Source organism: Rutilus rutilus (assembly GCF_951802725.1).
Source record: "Rutilus rutilus genome assembly, chromosome: 19".
In the NCBI taxonomy this organism is placed as follows: Eukaryota; Metazoa; Chordata; class Actinopteri; order Cypriniformes; family Leuciscidae; genus Rutilus; species Rutilus rutilus.
In genome coordinates, this window is record NC_140232.1 from 29,994,858 (window position 1) to 30,015,260 (window position 20,403).

The 20,403-nt window shown below is 37.0% G+C and overlaps 2 protein-coding genes across 3 annotated transcripts in view; both read right to left on the bottom strand.

The window, feature by feature from the left end:
* The window catches only part of gripap1 (GRIP1 associated protein 1), a 55,456-nt gene extending 42,007 nt beyond the window's left edge, over positions 1-13,449 (bottom strand). For both annotated transcript variants that reach the window (XM_084389123.1, XM_084389122.1), the window contains exons 1-14: positions 13,206-13,449; positions 12,336-12,402; positions 10,324-10,385; positions 10,107-10,133; positions 9,858-9,965; positions 7,570-7,726; positions 7,325-7,461; positions 6,116-6,164; positions 5,869-5,939; positions 5,375-5,422; positions 5,260-5,291; positions 4,363-4,410; positions 2,691-2,790; positions 2,327-2,404 (exon numbers count right to left, since the gene is read on the bottom strand). In XM_084389123.1, coding sequence (XP_084245249.1) covers positions 2,327-2,404; positions 2,691-2,790; positions 4,363-4,410; positions 5,260-5,291; positions 5,375-5,422; positions 5,869-5,939; positions 6,116-6,164; positions 7,325-7,461; positions 7,570-7,726; positions 9,858-9,965; positions 10,107-10,133; positions 10,324-10,385; positions 12,336-12,402; positions 13,206-13,247 — 1,026 coding nt within the window. In that variant the 5' untranslated portion in view covers positions 13,248-13,449. The remainder of the gene's footprint in view (positions 1-2,326; positions 2,405-2,690; positions 2,791-4,362; positions 4,411-5,259; positions 5,292-5,374; positions 5,423-5,868; positions 5,940-6,115; positions 6,165-7,324; positions 7,462-7,569; positions 7,727-9,857; positions 9,966-10,106; positions 10,134-10,323; positions 10,386-12,335; positions 12,403-13,205) is intronic.
* A 1,088-nt stretch (positions 13,450-14,537) lies between these two features.
* mon1ba (MON1 secretory trafficking family member Ba) lies at positions 14,538-19,770 on the bottom strand (the record flags this gene model as incomplete). Its single annotated transcript, XM_084389535.1, has 4 exons — positions 14,538-14,873; positions 15,338-15,485; positions 17,080-17,869; positions 19,419-19,770. 4 exons carry the CDS (start codon positions 19,768-19,770, stop codon positions 14,643-14,645), a joined length of 1,521 nt encoding a protein of 506 aa, XP_084245661.1. The 3' UTR covers positions 14,538-14,642.
* Positions 19,771-20,403: the final 633 nt, after the last annotated feature.

Here is a 20,403-nt window from a genome sequence, read left to right on the forward strand (position 1 = left end):
CTGTAGCTCCGCCCAAACAAAACCACCCCACGAGAGAGAGAGAGAAAAGAATAAAGCAGAACATAAAGATGAAAGAACGAAAGAATAAAGAACAAATGAAATAATGAATGAAAGAACAAGAGTACAAAGAAAGAATGAAAACATAAAATAAATAAACCGAAAAAATTAAGAAAATTAGAATGAATTAAATAAAAAAAATAAAAAATTGTATTTGAAAAATACAAAATATGAATGTAATAAATAGAATAAAATAACAATTGAACAAATAAGAGAATGAAATAATTAACAAAGAAAACATTGGAATGAACAAAATAAAAATAATAAAATAATTAGAATAGGAATATTTTATAATAAAAAAATACAGAATAACAAACAAAAAGAAAAAGCATGAAAGAATACAGAAAAAAAAAATTCAAATGAACAAAAAAAGATTCAATTTTATGAAAAAAAAAGGAAAAAAGTACAAAAAAAAATCATGAAGAAACAACAGCACGGGATTGTAGGGGGAGTGTTGAAGATGAATTCAGAAAGAATAAAGCCCAAGGGGGTGAACAAGGGCAAGAGATAGAAAAAGTAGAACGCCCAAAACAAGTGAAAAGAAGAGAGAAGAAAACAGGCCAAGTTAGAAACTCCACATCAAACAGAAGTGACCCAGTCAAGCAGTTCTGAATGGAAAAACAGAATAGGGAGGTTCTTCACCCTTATCTGCTTGTTGCACATTAGAGGTAGCTGTTTAATTAAGATTTGTGACCTCATGGAGGAAGTGAAAGACATTTGTGGTGGCGGGAGCTGCAGTCGGGGCCGACAGCGTTATAAGAGGGGCCCTTCCCTCAGGGGCCCCTGCAGAGCGTGTGTGCCCCTCAGCCACCGGCACTGAGCCCCACTAATCCTTAATTACTCCGCTGATCCTAGCACCATCGTCCATAAATGCTCAATTAAACAGACTGCTCTCTGGGTAATTATAAACTTCACCAACTTCTCCTTAAGCACAAAGAGTTTGCTATCAGCAGAAAGACCGGTGGGTCACAGTAAAGATGTCTTCCAGTTCAGGGATAGTTTACTCAAAAATGAACTCTAATTAATTAATTAATGATAAAAATAATAAAAAAAAATTAAAACTATATTTCAAGTCTTTTGAATTCAGATTTAATTACTTTGAGACATATTAGCTGAAATGTTTGCCCTCCAAGAGTTTCAAAAAACATTCATGAATATTTAAATATACTGCACTCCAGGTTCAAAGTCAATTAAAATAAAAAGCTATGAGTGAATATGAAGAAGTGTGATTGGCATTCAAAAGCTGCACCTGAGGGGAAGATTATTAATGAATGACCAATTGACCACTTTTTGAATTTCAGTCTGTTCCTCTCACAGAGTTATCATGTGACTCAAGAAATCTCTGAATATAAAGCAAAAGTGCTAAGTCCTATTTTTATGAAGCTGTTTTGTCATTTTTGGAGCTCAATAATGATTGGTATTCCTTCACTTTCACTGGATAGGGAAAAAGCACCCAGGACATTCTGCTAAACTTCTCCTGTCGAGTTCCACAGCAGAAAGAACGTCATACAGGTGAGGAAATGAGAACAGAATTTTAAGACTGAAAAGCGAAGCTAAACTGCATTTTGAAACAGCTGAGAACGAAAACAGCTAAATAATCATAAAACTGCCTCCTGCCATTTAAAAAAACAAAGTCCAATTTTCATTATCTGTTTTTTTTAAGCTGAACAATAAAAAGTGTGTTCCACGCCGATAACAACACCCACATGAGCCTTTTACGGTTTATTTAATTGAATCTGTAGGACCCATTATCATTAAAATCACACTCAATTTATGCAGATTAATTGTCTGCTTTCTCTCTTTTATAAACCTGTTAGTAAACAGCCAACCAGCAGAAGGGGAAAATTGCAGATTAGTTCTCTGGAGATGCAATAACGACCATCTGTGATGGAATAAACTTTAAAAGAAATGCTAAATGAACATTTTAACCAACTATTAATCTTCTGTATTCTTCCTTTTAGTGCCTTTGGATTTAAATGCTAGCACAATCTGCAGTGTGAACTGTATACTACACTACAGTATGCTATGCTGAACATTTCAAACGGTGACATGCAACATCGTTGTCACATGACCATCTCAGAAATTAATGTTTATTTCACATTTTTAACCAATCTCGTGCAAAAATGAACCTTCTGATTCATTCATCATACTGTAAAAACTAAGTCAAGTAAAAACAGAACTTATAAAAAAAGACAGTAGCATACCACCAACCCAAACATATCTAAAATTAAACGGGTTTGCTGATCATGTAAAAGGAGGACACAGCTACCTGATCTCTGAGCGCATGGATGGCCATCTCATGCTCTTTCTGTTTGCTCTGCAACTGCTCCTTCAATTCAGTGACGTTCTGAAATCACACACACAATCCGTCAGGCAGGACGATTCGATGCATTTTTAGTATGACAGTGATGGATGCAGCAGTGTGTCTACAGTCCATTATTTCCTGCAGATGTGCCTCAGTGCCAGAGTCTAACGCTGAAGCACTGACTACAGTCTTCAGCCCACTCCCAAGGGTTTGCAAATGTTTATCTTCATACTCCCTTAGTGGCCATTTATCGATTTCCCTCTGCGATGTGCAACAAATGGCCTTCAATATTTAAGAATTTGGCAGGGCGGGCCTGAGCGGATCTTACCTGGTTGGCGGCCGTTAAATCTGCCTGCAATTTCTGCACACGAAGGTTTATGGATTTGAGCTCCTCCTCTTTCCTCTGTTGGATCTCATCGATTTTAGTCCTGTAGAAACAAACACATTATATGCTATCAGGGGTTTGATGTGAATAATGTGTGGTGGTGTCTATTTTCAGGTATTGTGAAATGAATACCAAAATAAAACAGCAAATTCCATAAAAAAAAAAAAAAAAAACACATTACAGGAGAGAATAAATGACATCATGGGAACAGATGTAATAAGTGGTCAGAAACTTGTAAATAACTCATGAACGGATAAAGTTACGTTGAAACCAAGCACACCATTGTTTTTCTTGTGACATTACCAATAAGTTTGATGTGTCATATGGCCCTCTTCCTATTGAAAAAACAAAAGTTGTATCCAAGATGGCCGACTTCTAAATGGCCACCATGGTCACCACCCATCTTGAGGAGTTTGCCCCCTCACATATACTAATGTGCCACAAACAGGACTTTAATATCACCAACCATTCCCATGTTATTACGGTGTATCCATATAAATGGCCCACCCTGTAGAATTGGGTTCCAGGAGTAAAAATGGCATTTAAAATCCTCACAGTGAAATACATGTTTAGCATTTAAAAAATAAATTAACAGTGAACTGTAAAGGCTTCTAATTTTGTTTTGTAGGCCTCCAGCAAAAGGTCTATATTAGGACTGCCCAATCCTGTTCCTGTAGTTCTATACAGTATCTTCCTGCAAAGTTCATCTCCAACCCTGATCAAACACAACTGAACCAGATAGATAAGACCTTCAGGAGCACTTGATAATTACAGACAGGTGTGTTGGATTAGGGTATGATCTGATTCTGAACTCTGCAGATAGGCATGTCTCTAGTAAGAGGATTGGACACTTCTGGTCTACATGCATCCAAGGTCAAAAAAACACTTCTCATAATACACTGCAGCATCACCTCTTTTCTCACAATGTCTGAAACAGTTTGATAAAGGATTCGGTCTCTATAAACCCCTCCTTTCCAAGAGCCTACTCTGCTCTGATTGGTCAGATTTCTCAGTCTGTTGTGATTGGTCTACCGCTTACAGCGCATGTCAAAAACGAAACACCCAATTTCAGCTCAGGAGGCTTCCTCAGATACACAGTTACATGAACGGTAACGATGGTGTCAGTTTTACCGTATAAATTAAATCCCAAGTCCTCGTCATTTTGCATCACTTAAAACAGCGTCTTGTTGACATGTCGACAACACGAACCAAACTCTCCCAGCCCTCAGTTACAACAACAGTGTTTGGGGGCAGGTCAAAGTAGCCGTTGTTCACGGGCAGCCAATGAAGATCATAGGCTGGCATTATGCAAATTAGTTACATACATGGTTCATACAGGAACTAAGACTAGAATTATTGATGAGTCGTTTCAAGCAGTTCAGAATAGTTTCTTTCATTTGGGAGACAATAACTCCATTTATGGTGCACTTTGATCTTTGAAACTTTGCAGACCATTTACATTCACAGCTATATTACACACTACATGAAAGGTAATGTCCAAAAAAAGGACACAAAAAAAAACATAAATGGGAAATACATTTCCAGAGCTCAAGGTGCTAAAAAGCAGGCAGTCCCTGTCACAAAATAACTGCTCTGCTGGGTTTGTCTTTCTCACCTGCTGTCATTGTAAAGTGCTTCCTTCTCAACTTGTAGCCGCTGGAAGCTGTAAGAGAAGCATAAAGAGAGTTGAATCCTTATTGGCCCTAAAAAACCCTACACAGCAGTGGTAAATAACAGGCAGCATCTCCTGTGTTGACCAGAGGGATGCAGAGAGGAGGCAGTCTGTGCTGATACAGCAGTCTACAGCGAGTGCCAGCACAAGTTCACGTTCAGACTCATTACACTGACACAGTGACTGTCGCTAGGCCACAGCTGAGTTACCACAGCACCTGGGATGGAACGCTAAGGGATGATTTCATCATCATATTACTGCACAGAGGAAGAGTGTATCGTGGACTTGAGTTAAATGGAGGACTGAAAGTCATTCATCTTGTGCTTCCGAAGATAAGGTGTTCAAATGGAACAGTGTCCATTTAAACTGTCTTTAACTTTCATTCTTCCATCTTTCAGCAGGTTTTACATGAAATCAATCTATCACTGCCTTCAATCAATCATCGCTAGTTGCAGTCTTACACAGCTTCAAAGGTGCACCCAGTCATTTTCCCCTCATTAAAAAAAACGACCCTAAAGAAATTAATATTACTTTTAAAAACTATATGTAAGAAATGCAAAGTGACACAAAAAATGTAGCAAAATAGTCTTAATTTTAAAAAGAATGAATATATGTCTGAATATATGAAGTGAATTTTGGGCCATAAAGTTCAGTTTTATATTATGTACATTAAATGTACTTAAAGTGTTCACCCGTGTTATTCTAATGCCACATGACCTTTTTTTTTTAACACAAAAGTAGAAAATAAAAAGTTTCATTTTTGGATGAACTATCCCTTTAATATGAAAGCGCTGAACACATAATATTAAAAAATAAAGCATAAAAGTAACTAGCACTTACCTCTCTTGTTTTTTCTTCAACTTATCAGACAACTAAAAAAAAAAACAATACATTATCACTTGTCATTTTTATCATCGAGCACACATGCTATCTGAAACAGACTTGTAACACTAACTTTAGCATTTTCTTCTTGTAGTTTTGTGATGCCTGTCTGTTTGGACATCTGAAAATGAGAAGAAATACATTAAAACAAGAAAAGTCTTTTGTGTGAGGGATAAAATATGGATAAACATAAAAATAGAAAAATAATCAGTTTGATCTATGAAAAAGTGAATAATCAAAGTCGGATAAATTAGCTGAAAATACCATATTTAATGCATGATAAATGGAATTTATTATATGATGATCAGACTGAAAAATAAAGTTCAAAACATTCTATTATCTGCCTCTGGGAAAACATTTTAAACATTTAAACCTCCAAAAAGGACGTTTCATCATAGATGTGGAAGTATTCTCTGGTGCAAGGTGAGAATGAATGTCTCCAAAATTAGCACCCATGGTGAGGGTAAAAAAATATACACTCATCAGCAAAATGAATCCTAGCATTCAGTCCTTTTGTCTGTTCTGCTGTCCTGGGTATTTAGAGGGTAAAACTGATGTTTTTTTTACCTCTAGTGTCTGGAGTTGTTCCCTCAGTAAGCATTTCTCCTCCATTTCCGTTTGAAGCTTTAATGCCACCTCTGAAACCCAGCGTTAAAATATCTTGAGTTGGAGAAGTGTTCAACTGATGCTCAATCAAAGTCATACCATTTGAAGATCCGTAACACAACCTTCCTTGGTTCTACTCCGTTAACTCTTAAGTGAGTTTGATAAGGTCACAACTTTAAAAAGGAAGTTGTCAGAAAGATGTACTCACCACTCAGTTCATTATCTCGCTGTTCCGATTTGACGCGTTGCACTTCGGCCTACAGAACAGAAGGAGACAAAAAAAATATAAAATAAAATACACTGTGAAATTGAACTTCTTCACAAAGGATTTTAACAGCAGGTTCTACAAAGTGGCAAGATATGTAAAACCCCAGTAAATGCAGAAATCACTTGATGTTGAAAGGAAAGCACTTTATGAAAGCTGATTTTCTACACCAAACCAAACACACAATGTAAATTAAAATAAACCCAATTACTTATTTAATAAATGTTTCCAGACTTATTGTAAATGATGCAAGTTATTCTTCACTGCCCTGCTCTCTCACTTTTTTCTGTTTTGTGTGAACGGACCCTTATACAACTTTTCTGCTGATTTAAATCAAGGACATGCAGGCTGGGAAAAAAACATTAACCAAAAACATCATAACCTAATTTTCGTTATTCAATCAAATCATGAAGGTTAAAATAAAGTCCCATTCTACATCATCTCCTGCTGGATATTCTGTTTCACTTTGAAATTGCACCACATTAAGTTAAAATCAGTTGGGAATGTTAAAAAAAAAACTAAGTTACAAAACTATTTAAAGAATAACCGCTTGGCAGCAGTCCTCATTTTATCAAATTTGGTAATGCTAATGAATGGGGTGTGGTTGTCTAACACTAGACTCCAGTTCACTGTCCTTCAATTCCCTTTATCTTTACAGGGCTGATCTCACAGAAAAAGCTGATGGTGGTGTCTCTGCTGTGTCTGGCCACAGTTCACCCAGCATCTGTAGCCCCTGCATTAAACATGCCCTCAGTGAACTCCAACACACTCCTCCAGACGAAAAGTGCAGCACTGCGTAGCTGAATAATTGATTCGCTCTGAAACTGTTAGGATACCCTGACTGCAACTTGTTTACCTTAAACTCAAACTTGAATTTTAGAAAGTTGCTTAAGTATATCCAACAGTTCAAACCTTGAAAACTGTCACGAACACAACGAGACACATGACAATCACACTCGCTTGCAAAGTAGTGGGCTTCATTGAGAGTCATCTGAGAGTTCTGGTTTTGCTGCACTGTGACATGGACATTGTGTAATTATTATCCCATCAGAAGTTTTGGACATTTCATTTTTATTGGTTCTCTCATTCAAAACCTCCACTGTATGGAACAGCATCCCAACCCTGATGAGATTGAAACCTATTATCTGTTACCTGATCAACCTGATCATTTCGCGAAACAGAAGGTTCATCACTGTGACCGCTGGCATCTGATTGGACACCATTAGTGCCGGCCGTTCCATCGATGAGCGCTGCTTTTCCATCAGTAACATCTGCACGCTCTAGAAGAGCTGCATAGACACACACAGAATACTATAATTAATCCTGATTCATAATTTTTATCCTAAAGTGTTTGTGAGGAAAAATTGATAAGGACTGTATGCATGAGGTCCTCTCACCTGTCAATTTCTTCTGCAGGGCAGAGTTTTCAGCCTGAAGCCGCAGGAGCTCAGCATCCACTGGAACAGAGGCAGGGCTGGAGACGGGTCTTTCCAACCCTTGACCCTCCCTTAATCCTCGATTCTCCAACTCTAACTGCTCAATCTGGGAACATAACTACACCAACACACAGCAACTGATTAGAAAACAGAAAAATAAAAACTCAACTGATTCTGGTGTGACATCACATAATGGGCACAAAGGTAGAGACTCTGAACATCATCTGACATGCAACTTTTGTTAAAGCACTTACATTACTATTTAAAAGTTTAGGACCAGTAAGATTAAAAAAGATTTTTTTTTAAAAAGGAATTACTATTTTTCTTCAGCAAGGATGCATTGAACTGACAGTAAAATCACATTAAAGTGAGAGTAAAGACATTTACAATGTTATAAAATATTCACATGAAAAAAAAAGCATTTTTTTGAACTTTTTATACATCAAAGAATCATGAAAAAAAACTTGAATCATGAAACTTGAAAGAATCATGAGAAAATTCTGCTTTGATCACAGGAATAAATTATATTTTTAAATATATGAAAATAGAAAACATAATATTAAACAATAATAATATTTCACAATATTACAATTTTTTTCATTAAATAAATGCAGTCTTGGTGAGCATAAGAAACTTATTAGACCCTTAACAGTCTTTTATGAAAAAAATGGAGCTAGTTGAGCTGTAAAGTTGTCAAAATTGTCCCATTAGCCATGTGACTACTGTGTGAGGCGAATAAAGTTCTGGGGCCTCATTTATAAAACTTTGCGTAGGATTTGACGGATGAAACGTACGGATGAAACATAGGACGTGCGTACGCACAGATATATTCGGATTTCTAAAACCGTGCGCACGCACATCTTACGCAGTTTTCCCTTAATAAATCACAATCAATTCTAAATGTAGCGCAGCTTTTGCGGCTTCATGTCACGCCCATAGTTGCCCATAAATAGTCCGTGAAACGCCCACAAGTTAATATTCATCGATTGCGAAATCATGGTAAACACAGAGAGGAAAACCAAGAAACGTAACTTCACTCAATGTGAAGTAGAAATTATCGTTGGCGAGGTGGAAAAGAGGAGTAAAATGTTGTTTGGAGGGCACAGTGTGGCATTACTAATGCCAAAAAGGCACTTGAGTGGCAAAAGGTTGCAGACGCCATTAATGCTGCAGCCTCACAACCTCGGACCGTGGCCGAAATACAAAAGAAATGGTCGGACATCAAAGTCTTCTTGCTGTCTGAAGATGCGTTCACTTCGAATCCTTCCATTTGCCACATCTTCTAAGAGCGCAAGATCAGCCATTGTGCGTCATTACGCACTGTGATGGCATCATGGCATTTTATTACCATCCATTTGACTGCATCTGACAAGCTACAGATGTGTTATGAGGATGAATTGCATAACATGCCAATATTATGGCAGAACATATTTCACTTTTCTTTTTGCAAATATGTGTTAATTTGCATTTCTGTTGTAATCTTCGTTTGATTTTGTTTGTTTTACACTGCAGATCGATCAAACGGGTGTTCGTGTAGGCTGTTAATTGTAAGACTTGCTTTGTGAAGTCTTCATGGTATTTATGAGAGGCAGTATTGCCATTTCTTTTACACACCGGTCTACAGTTTCACACAATTTCACACACTTTCACGTGTTTCTTCCATCTGCCGACGGTGTCGCCATTTCTCATTTCACCCGTTTTTGTGCGTACGCCTGGGTCAGAGTTTGCGTGAAGTACCGCACATTTTCCTGTCAAGTTTGCTTTTTATAAATACCAATTATTGCGTAGAGAGTGGCGTACGCCTTCTTTTGTGCGTACGCAACGTTTATAAATGAGGCCCCTGGTCATCCACCTTATTTTCAATGTAAGATTGGGAGCTGGCATTTGTAAATTGAATGTGCAAAGGCTTCAAGATCCCCTTCCAGTTATTTTGAGCTGTACAAAACATTATTTTAAAGCATTGTCATAATTCTAAACACACTGGTTTGTAGCGTAAATAGTTATACCGTTTACTGCACTTTGTCATTCTTCTAGTTATTTACCTATAGCAGCTAATGAAACAGAAATCACACACATTCACAGAAAATCGCTTACTTCATTGTTGCAAAATAAGGTGATAGATTACTGTATTTCATTACTAATTGCTATGAGTGTGAGCAATACGTTTCTGGTAGACTTGTACCTAAGTTGTCTGGGTTCACATGCTCATGTTCATGACAGGGGTTCAATAATGTGTGTGTGCTCAGCACCTTGGACAGCTCTTGCATGAGGGTGCTGTTCTGCAGCCTGAAGTCATCTTCCTGACTGTGTAACTTGCCCTGAAGCATTTCATTCTCACTGAGTAAGGCATCTACCTCCTGAAAAAGAGAGAATAATACAGCACGGTTACCAGACAGGGATTTTTCACATACTACTCTCTCTGGATATCATATCATTGCATTTGTATTCATAGCAATTATTGTCAAAAATCAAAAGCTGATTTTCAGAAGAAATCTCACCTGTGCTTTCTTGCTCTTGTTCAAAGCCTAAGGGTGAAAATGAAGAAGAAAACATTATCTAAAACAGAATTTCATTAGACTTCATTAGCGAATAGACAACTACTTTCAATATGAAAACATACACAAGATGAAGAAACAATGACTGCACTTTGAATATTTTTCAAATTGACCTTTATCACATGGCAATGACCTGCCGAAAAATCAAGGTAAACACTACCTTCTGTGCTTTGATATAGTCTTTCTCTAAGTTCGAGGTCTTCTGACGGACACTGTTGAGCTCTGTAATACAGAATAAGAAGTTAACATACAAAATGATACACATATACTTGCATTAATCACTTTTGACAGACAGCTGCACAAGCATAAACTGCTAAGTCATTTTGTTAATAGTAATTAACAGGACTATATCATATTTAGTCAACATAACTCCCTGCATATTTGAAATTCATGTTTTCTTAGAGAACACTGATAAGTGTTCACTGATGACCAGGTGAGGATAAGTCATTCATAAGATCTTACAAATTAAAGCAAGTCTCAGCTTGTAGGTCATACGATCTCTAAACTAATATGAGTTGATATAACGTTTACTGATCCAATAAGTAGTGATGGCAATTTCAAAACACTGCTTCATGAAGCTTCGAAACCTTTACATTAATCTTTTGTTCCGTGTATCAAACTGCCAGAGTCACGTGGTTTCAGTAAACAAGGCTTCATTACGTCATAACTGTTTTGAAACGTTTTGAAACACCGCTGAGGGCGATGATCTCTGTCAACCCATGAATCATGAGGAGTCACTGAGAACCAATGAACAAGTGTCTGTGAGTTTTACCAGATCTCTGATCAGTTTTATACCTTTGTAGAGGTTTAAATTAGACATTAGTATAATTAAAATGAATAATAGTTAATAGTCTCTTATTGGCCTGTTAGCTGAGCCATTCATAGAACAAACCCTGACAATTGATAATAGAACATACACACTTGATAATCTGATTAGATGATTAGATAATTGCATTTGAAAGATATTACTTTCAAAAACAAATTTGCAATAGATTTGTAAAAGGTGTTTTTATACATGTTTGACCTGGGTTTTTGTTGCATTTACACTGTTCTGACCACTAAGGGTCCCTGTGGAGATGGGTGTCGGATTGTTTCGGAGCCTCGACACAATATGGCACATTTGCTTCAACTGTTTCAGTGTTCAACGAAGCCTCGATCTGCCCACCACTACCAATAAGCAGTTTTCAAAACAGTAAATAAAAGCCATAGGCTACATTTTAGTTTCCATACATTTTGCAGTTGTTGTTTTCAAATGTTCTTGCATTTCATAACTGTCAAAAGTTTATTCCATAATTTTCATTGAGTATATGTATCCTGGAACTGCACATAAAATAAATCTGGGAAAATAAATAAATACCAATAGTGGAACATTTCAATTATCATTTCTTAAAATGTAGCATCGTCTTAAAATGTCTTCAGCAACGTTTAAGTCTAAAGCAGGGAATCCCAAATGCTTTTGCCTGTGAAAACCCTTTGACCTTAAATTATTTATATATAAGCTTATATATCAATAATGTAACGACACATTTCCACTTCATGATTCTCTATTCTAATCACACGGTCACATAACATACATATTTTTATTTTTATTTCAAATTTTTTTTAGTAAAAGTTTTATTTGTGTTTTTATTTTTAATTATTTATTGATTTTAATTTGACATTTTTATTATTTAACTAATTACTAGCTTTTTTACCAACTCAAGAAACCTGCGCATTTTGGGGAAATCCTGGTCTAAAGGATTGAGATATTCTCTAAATATTTAGTTCATATATTAGTTCACATTTTCACACCAAGTTTAATAATTAGCAGTTCATTCATATATTGTAACTTAGTGCCATCTATGCTTAAACCGGACTTACAACTGGTGCAACCGGCCTCAGACTACTCAGAATTGGTTAACAGAATTAGAATGCCTATCTTTATATATTTCTAATTTTGTACATCTGATTGTGCTTCCAGCTGTCAAAAAGAGTTTCATTCTCAGACATTTTCTGACATTTAAATCGGCAAAATACAGCACTACAAATAACCACAGAAAATGGTTCAGTGGAATAGGTGCAATACTACACCTGATTTTAATAACAAATTGCAATCTGCCATATTAATGACGCTGACAGGTCAGCTGGTCTGTCTTGAATAAGTAAAGGTGTAGGTTTACATTCTCTACTCACCAGCTGTATTTTTTCGCAGCTCATCAGATAGTTGGTAGTTCTGTGTTCTCAGCTCCAAGAGCTGAGCCTGACCAAACACGCATTAAAAGAGTTAAACACAGCAAAAGATTGTTTACTGAGGTTAACAGGGCATTTAATTAATGTACATATTATTGATTATTGTAAAACAGAAATTATGACAACACATCATCATAAAAGCATAATTCAAATTTCAGCGTCTTTTTATGCAATGAATCATGTTAATGCAGTTTTTTACAAAGTGTATTTACATAATGGACACATTTAACGTTAATTAAAGAGTCTGGTTTCTATAAAACTGAATATTAGATGCTTCTGGAATTGTAAACAAAAGAATGTTAGCGCAAAACAACAGGGATATGATATTTAGCATCTTAACATTCACTCGAAACACGTCTCCGAAACTAAATGTATCATTTTCAAACCCGTTGGTTGTGTAGAAAAGCAAAATGAACTGCAGTTTGACGTGCTAACGGTCATTAATTACAGGTTAGCATGCTAACAAGCTAAACACATTTGTATTGTGTGTCACAAACTCGTCATATATATACTTCATTCCATGTCATTTCAACAAACATCCGTTTCATTAGCCAAACTATTACATGCATTAATGAAAAATATCGTAATTGTCAATTAAAACTATTTTCGGCCTCATAACAGTTAGCTTGGCAGGTTAACGGCTACAGCTAACAGAGTCCCAATCCGCTCAGATGAATGTCAACTTCAGCCTTAAAATATACCCGTTTATACATATTACCACCGAAAATCAATTTTGAACACATTAAAGATCTCGTATGTGAATTAAAGATTGTGGTAGATGTCAAATCCCAGCGCAAATAAAGAGATTTGTACCTGCATACGGTGGAACTCCTCCTCTGACAGTGCTTGCGCCATCTTCACTACAGCAAAACACTGCTGGGCAGAATAAAACTCTCTCTATCTGCTATTACGTTGTTTTCTGATAGCTTTGTATAACCGAAATAATTGTCATTCTGTTAAGTTGAAGGTTAAGCAGCAGCTTTCTGATGTCGCCCATTTAAACGCATTGGCTTGCTAAGAGAAAAACGCCACCATGAGTAATGACTGCGCCTGTCCTGAAGATGGCGCACTCAGACAATGTATTCACTGCTGTAGTTCTAGTTCTGGGGACGGCTGTCAAACACATACACAGTGAGCGGACTAGCTCGACGGCACCCTATTGTGCTCATTTGTCACAAATTATTTATATATACTGACAGATCAAGCACTCACATAGATGAATGAATTGAGACTACAGGAATGTTCTTTTTGTCACCACAGTCAAAGAGACAATCAACGCTTTTGACAAAATAACCAGGTTAACATCTCTTGGTTGTGACAGAGAATGAAAAGGAAAAGCATAAATGTTTCTGTCAAATGACTGCTGTTGCAGAACACATAACAGAAACCCGATGCTCTGATAAGGTTTGTAAGTCAATGAACTTTACTGTATCTGTAGAAAAAGCATATGCAACATCTGAGTGTCACATGCGCAACATCTAAAAGTGTCACATGCTTAGTTAACAACTTTTACAAGCAGTTACCAGCAAATTCTTCTTCAATATGATTTAAAAGTGGCACGGATAAAAATCCATCCTGCTTTTGAATATAATTAAACTTTTTATTAATTTTTAGTGGGCCAGTTTTGCACATGCTGCTTTCTTAGTAAAACAATGTAATACAGTATATAGTAAAATATTGAAATATTTAAGAAAACTGTTTTCTATTTTAGCTTATTTTAAAATGTAATTTAGTCCTGTGATGGCAAAGCTGAATTTTCAGCATCAGTCTTCAGTGTCAAAGGATCAAGAAACATTTCTTATTATTACATAAAGTACATTCAGGAGGATCTAGACATGCCACATAAGCATAAAAGTAATGATTAAACTCATGATTCAACAGAGGCGCATATATATGTGTATATTCTTTATTAGTACAATAGTCTGTCATTGCAAAACTATGTTACCAGGAGAACAATGACTCAAAAGTTGAACTGAAAAATTAACATGAATTTCAGAACTTCATTAAGGAAACAAGCCTTTCGAACCCACAAACAAGGAACACTTCTCCCATTCAAACAAACAAACTGAATTTACCATGAAATATAGAAGTAAAACAGCAACTAGTGTGGTGGCCAGTAGGTTACACAAGGCTAGCAGGGCCGTCCCTCAGTCCGATAGCGTTTGGTTTGGGGTCCCCCTCCTCTGTCCTTTTGAGATCTGGTTCCGGGGTGGGGGTGCACCGGCTGCACTTTCCTAAGGACGGCCCTGGCTACAAGAGAGACAGAATGCCAGTGTCTGATGCATTCTGTCTATCTGATCTCCCCCTGTCTGTAGAACTCCTGCCTGGCTGCGGGGTAGTGGAGTATTTTGGGAGATTACAGATAAAGAGACGGTCATCTTCCTTTTTGATCCATCGCAGCAGTTTAGTGAGTTCACTGATAGCTGATTTCTTAGTGATAAGAGGAGTAAAGCAGGCGTACATCTCAAACTTGCTAGTGACCTATAGAACAAGAGGGTGAGTTTAAGAAATACATACTGTAAATATTAACTACCATTCAAAAGGTTGGGGTTGGATTTTTTTATGTTTTTGAAATAAGTCACTTATGCTCACCTGGGCTGCATTTATTCGATCAAAAATACAGTAAACAAATTAATATTGTGAAATATTGTTACAATTTTAAATAATTTATTTCTATTTGAATATATTTTAAAATGTAATTTATTCCTGGGATCAAAGCTGAATTTTCAGCATCATTACTCCAGTCTTCATTGTCACATGATTGTCAAAAAAAAAATATATATATATATATATATATATATATATTATACACACACACACACACACTAAGAAAACCTAAATAGGTCCGTTTTGTTTTCTTGTTGAATGTTTTAAACCCAGAACATTCTTTCAAGTATCCTGACCTAAAGTGATCTTGATTCTTCTAAAAACAGATTGTCACATACCCACGCCAGCAGAGTTTCTCTTTCTGCAGAATGGTAGATGAGTTTAAGGGGCCGTGACATACTGTGGATACGATTGTGCATGTTGCGATACAGATCCAGCAAACGTATCTTCTCATCCTGGGTTCTGTATGCCACATCCATCTCTGGGCTGAGTGAAGCGATATAAGAAAAAAAAAGAGGCATCATTTAGCATGATAATCGATATCATCATCGATTACAACAGACATTATTCACTAAGACATGTGACCTGGTCACACCACCTACATTATTACAGTGGCAGAGATGTGTCATATGAAAACATAGACTCAATGCAAACCAGATGATGAAAACAGAACTCAGTTTCAGTCAATTCGAGATAGACACGGTTTAAACAGACACAGACTGTTACCAGACATCATGTGATCTTTGATGCTTCAGTCTAATCATTCAGTTGACCATATTTGCTTGCATTTTTGCATAAAAGGGACCTCTCAACTGTGTCTGAAACATTTCAGCCATGTGATTAGCTGAATCAAGTGATTACTGTTGTAGAATTCATGGCAAAGTGGTCTAATCTTTAGCAGAATGTGGAAATCCTGGATTATAGGCCATCGTTTATCAGGATATGAGACCCATCTGTTGTTTCTGCTGGCAAAAGAACCACTGATTCTGGTAAATGAGTCAAACCACTAATGATTTGTTCATTTACTTGTGGTTAACGCTTTTTAGTGACTGCTTTAAGTGAAAACTGCATTCATAACCCATTTTACTTCTGTAATAAACAAGCCATGAGTCGCGCAACTTGATTGGATGATGAAAAGTGGGTGTTTTCAGATCTTAATACTCTGTGTTTTGAGAAGACTTTTTGCCCACGAATCTACTCTTATTTGTCATTATTGTCGTAGCATTTAATTAATTAATTAATTAATTGTTAACTATTAAAATACTTAAGAATTACTTAGAATTATAATTCAATTACTTTTACAATGCCTGAATAGCTATATTATTTTTCCTGTCCATGTGGCCCATGACATCCGAAAATAAATTTCAGAGGAAGATCAAGTTGTTACATTTTCGTGAAAGTAAACGAAGGCAAAACATTTTTTAATTTGGAATAAAATGCACTGGTGAAGTGCACATAAGACCAGGAACATGTGTTAAAGAAGACCTATTATGCTTTTTTATATTTTCAACTTTCCTAAGTGTGTAATGTTGCTGTTTCAGTATGAAAAAGGTCTTACAAAGTCACTCTAAAGGAAGTTATTCTCTATATCACTATAGCAGTTTCTAAATTCCCTAAAATGCCACCATTGTAGTCTTGAATTTTCTTCCAGGAACTAACACATCACAATATTCCTCATTTAAATAATTCCCACACAAGGCATTAGTAAAATGAATGGGGCGAGGCCTGGATGAGTTGCGGTAGTGTTGTCACCATGTCCAAGAGACGCTGTTTATACACCCTGAATCTAGCACAATTATGGTAAGGGGGCATGACATTTCTGAAACATGCTTGAAACAAGTATTTGACCAATCACAGAGTGTTACTGATAGACTGGGAATAGAGGTTCTGCGACAATTTAAGATATGTGAAAAACAAGAAGATTTTTTTGTTTTTGTTTGAAGATTTAAGCATGAAAACCTGTTTAGTAGACCCCAAAAACAAAATCTAGACTTTACAAAAGGCGTAACATTTTTAAAAAGTTAATAGGGTCTATTTTAATTTCATCTGTACATTAAATGAAGCACTACAAGCTACTCACCATGTGAACTGTGGGAGCTGGCGATGGTAGTCTTGCACATTTGAGGGCTTGTACAGGAAGTGCCTGAGATTAGCTACACCAATATTATCAAAACAGCTCATCTGAGTGTTTGCTACACACTGCAAGGCATTCTGGGATGCGAAAGCTTCTTCGATTTTCCTTTTGCATTCTGCCATGGCGTAAAAAGCGTCTTTATCCGTAGATAGAAGAACAAGGCATACAGTACATTCGGGGGGGTCTAGATATGCCACATAAGCATAAAAGTAGCAGTCATGATTGAACAGAGGCAGGCAGATGGGCATCCATATCTCTCCAGCCTGAAAAGCAGAGGCTCTGATGAGGTTGAAGAGGAGATGAAGGTCACTGGGTTTTAGCCTGGCATCCTCCAGGACCATCTTCTCCTGAGCGATGGAGACAAGTCGGTTATTGGCAATGAGAAAGGAAAAGACCAGATTCGGGGTGACGGCTTTCTGTAGGATTTGACTGAGAACGTCTCTGGAAGAGGATGGCAGAGGCAGGCACTGGACCGCCGAGAGCATGAAGCCGGGATCAGAATCCATGACATCGAGAAGGCTGTCCAGAATCTTCTCTGAGCCAAACAGCAGACGCCGTAGGTCATAGTTCTTCCGGCGCTCAAAGATACGATTTATGCTGGCCTGCGTGAGCAGGCTGACTATCTGATGATAAACATGGAGGAGCTCACTGCGGAGCTGCTGCTCAGACTGGCGAGTGGCAGAAACGGATACAAACACCAGCGGCCCCTTCTGCAAAAATACCACAGTGCGATTATCTGAGGGAAAGAACATAATAATATTAGCAGTTGCTTTTATTGTCTCTTCTGTGGTTGTTCTGTTACTAGATTTCCTGAGGAAGTGTAATTTTGAGTTTATTCTGATTAAAGTTACTGCTTGCAAATTGACCCAGCTCTTTTATTTTTTTGTTTGCAACCAAATGCTGAGAATAAGAATAAATGTTGGGTTGATAAGATTTTTTTTATATGTTCACAATGGCTGCAATATTTTGCTCAAAAAATCTGTAACATTGTGAAATATTATTTCAATTTAGAATAACTATTTTCTATTTTATTATATTGAAATTTTTTATTTATTCCTGTGATACGAAGCTGAATTTTCAGCATCATTCCTCCAGTCTTCAGTGTCACAACCTTCGGAAATCATTGTAATACGCTGATTTGGTGCATTCATTTGTAATACAAATCTTTTGTTTACTGTCATTTTTGATCAATTTATTGCTGAACAAAAACTATTAATTTCTTTAAAAACACACTTTTACTGACTAAAAACTTTTGAAATGTAGTGTTTACAGTATATTTACAAAATAAAATATTTTATATAATTTATATAATATTAAATAATTCAAAAATATTTTTATGTTGTCCCAGAAAAAAAATACTCTAAATATTAAATGTAAATGTGATAACAGTTCTTTGTGTCAACTTGTTTATACACTAACATATTGATGGTGACCTCTAAACTTTGATTTAAGGGGGCTTTAATTCACATTTAAATATATATATATAAACTTTAACATTCAACATATATTCAAACAATCAGACGCTATTCTTTTTTACTTTACTACACCGTTCCAAAGAAATCTACAACCTGAACCTGAAGTCTTTTGATTTGTTGCTAAACTTAAAGGTATAGCGGAGGATTTTCCCGAATTTTAGAAAAGAACCGCCCTCTCCACTTTTTGAAAAAATGCACATGCGCAACACTACCTGCTCCCGAGAGGGAACGCCTATTAAACGTGTGCACGAGAGAGCATGCACGAGCCTAGTTCTCCTCGTGCACGCTCTGTTTACAAGTTGCTGTTGGCATGGCTCATACAAGCCTACTTTCTGTGGAGTAGAAACTTCGCGACTGAGGCATCAGTGGGAAGCCCAACCTGTGCTTTTAGCGCACACCAGCGTGTGAAATATTCTCCCAAAAACACTCTGGTCTTGTTTCTTTCTTCAGAGGCCTTTCTCTTCTTGTCATACAATTCGTAGACATTTTTTCTCTTGCGACATTTTGAAAAAACCCGGTGAGAACGGCGAGCTTCAATGAATGGCTGAAACCGTAACGTTAGCTCACCACACACATACACCCGAAAGTGCGCATGCGCAGAAAGCGAAAACTACCTAGGGACGAGCACGTACGACGCCCTTACGTAAACATATCACCAGAATGATTGACAACTAGGAGGACCAATAGTCTTGATGATCCACCCGTAAAAAGAAAATCCTCCGCAATACCTTTAAGGTGCTGCAAAGAACCACTGTATTTTTCAAAGACAGCTATCAGACTTAAAACCTAGATGAAGATGGTGAATCTCACCTGAAAAAATAGATTGAATTGTGTTGCCTCCAGCCTGGACGAAGGAGACCAGCGCCATCATAACGCCCATGGTGGAGGACAGGGCCTCCTCGTTGCCATAGCGCGAGTAGATAGGTTTACCTGCCTCGCTCAGCACAAACACATGCTTCCTGTGTTGCCTCCAACTCTCTGACATTATATCTTCATTCTGATAAGATGGACCTGGGACATCCACAGCACAACCTGCAGTGGGGTCATTTTTCTGCCCGTTGAGGTTCGCCTGGGCCAAGCAAGATGGAAACTCACCAGAATCCTCTATTAGGGTCTCCTCAGGTTGAAACTCCCAGCTTCCTCTATTCTCGCTCCTGTGCATGTCGTCTCGTTCTCATTTCCCTCAAAGTGAAAATCTTCAGTGTCTGGACTTGGTGTTCTTTTAAGGGTGTAAACACTTGTTCTATTGATGTCACACAATGGATCTCTGTGGCTCTCCATTACTCACTCTGGAATCCCAGAGGTATCACATGATGCCTGGGGATCAGAGAACGGTTAAAACTGTGTAATAGGATGAACATGATGCTTCGTTTCTTGCTGAAAGAACTGGTCTGTGGCATTGCTGACTTAGATTATATTAAAGTGGGACATAAAACTGATTGAATGCTAAAGCACTGTCAAAATGCAGTGGAAATATTGCATCCAGGTATACAATTAGGAGTACTTTGACAATGTTTTGGACGAGTTGATGAAACCATCACACCTAGGCCACCTATTGATTTAGCTCTTAGATTTAGACCTCGAAAACAAGTAAGAAAAGGGAAATTGATATGATATGATATATAAATGTAAAATATGATAAACATTTATCAAAATAATTAATAAAAAATACAGTCCATAAAAAATTTAAAGTTGAATGCTACCACATAGCATCACAATTAACATCAAAACCATAATAACCAATGTTTATGACATAGGCCTAACTATGAAATAACATTAGCCTACTACTACTATG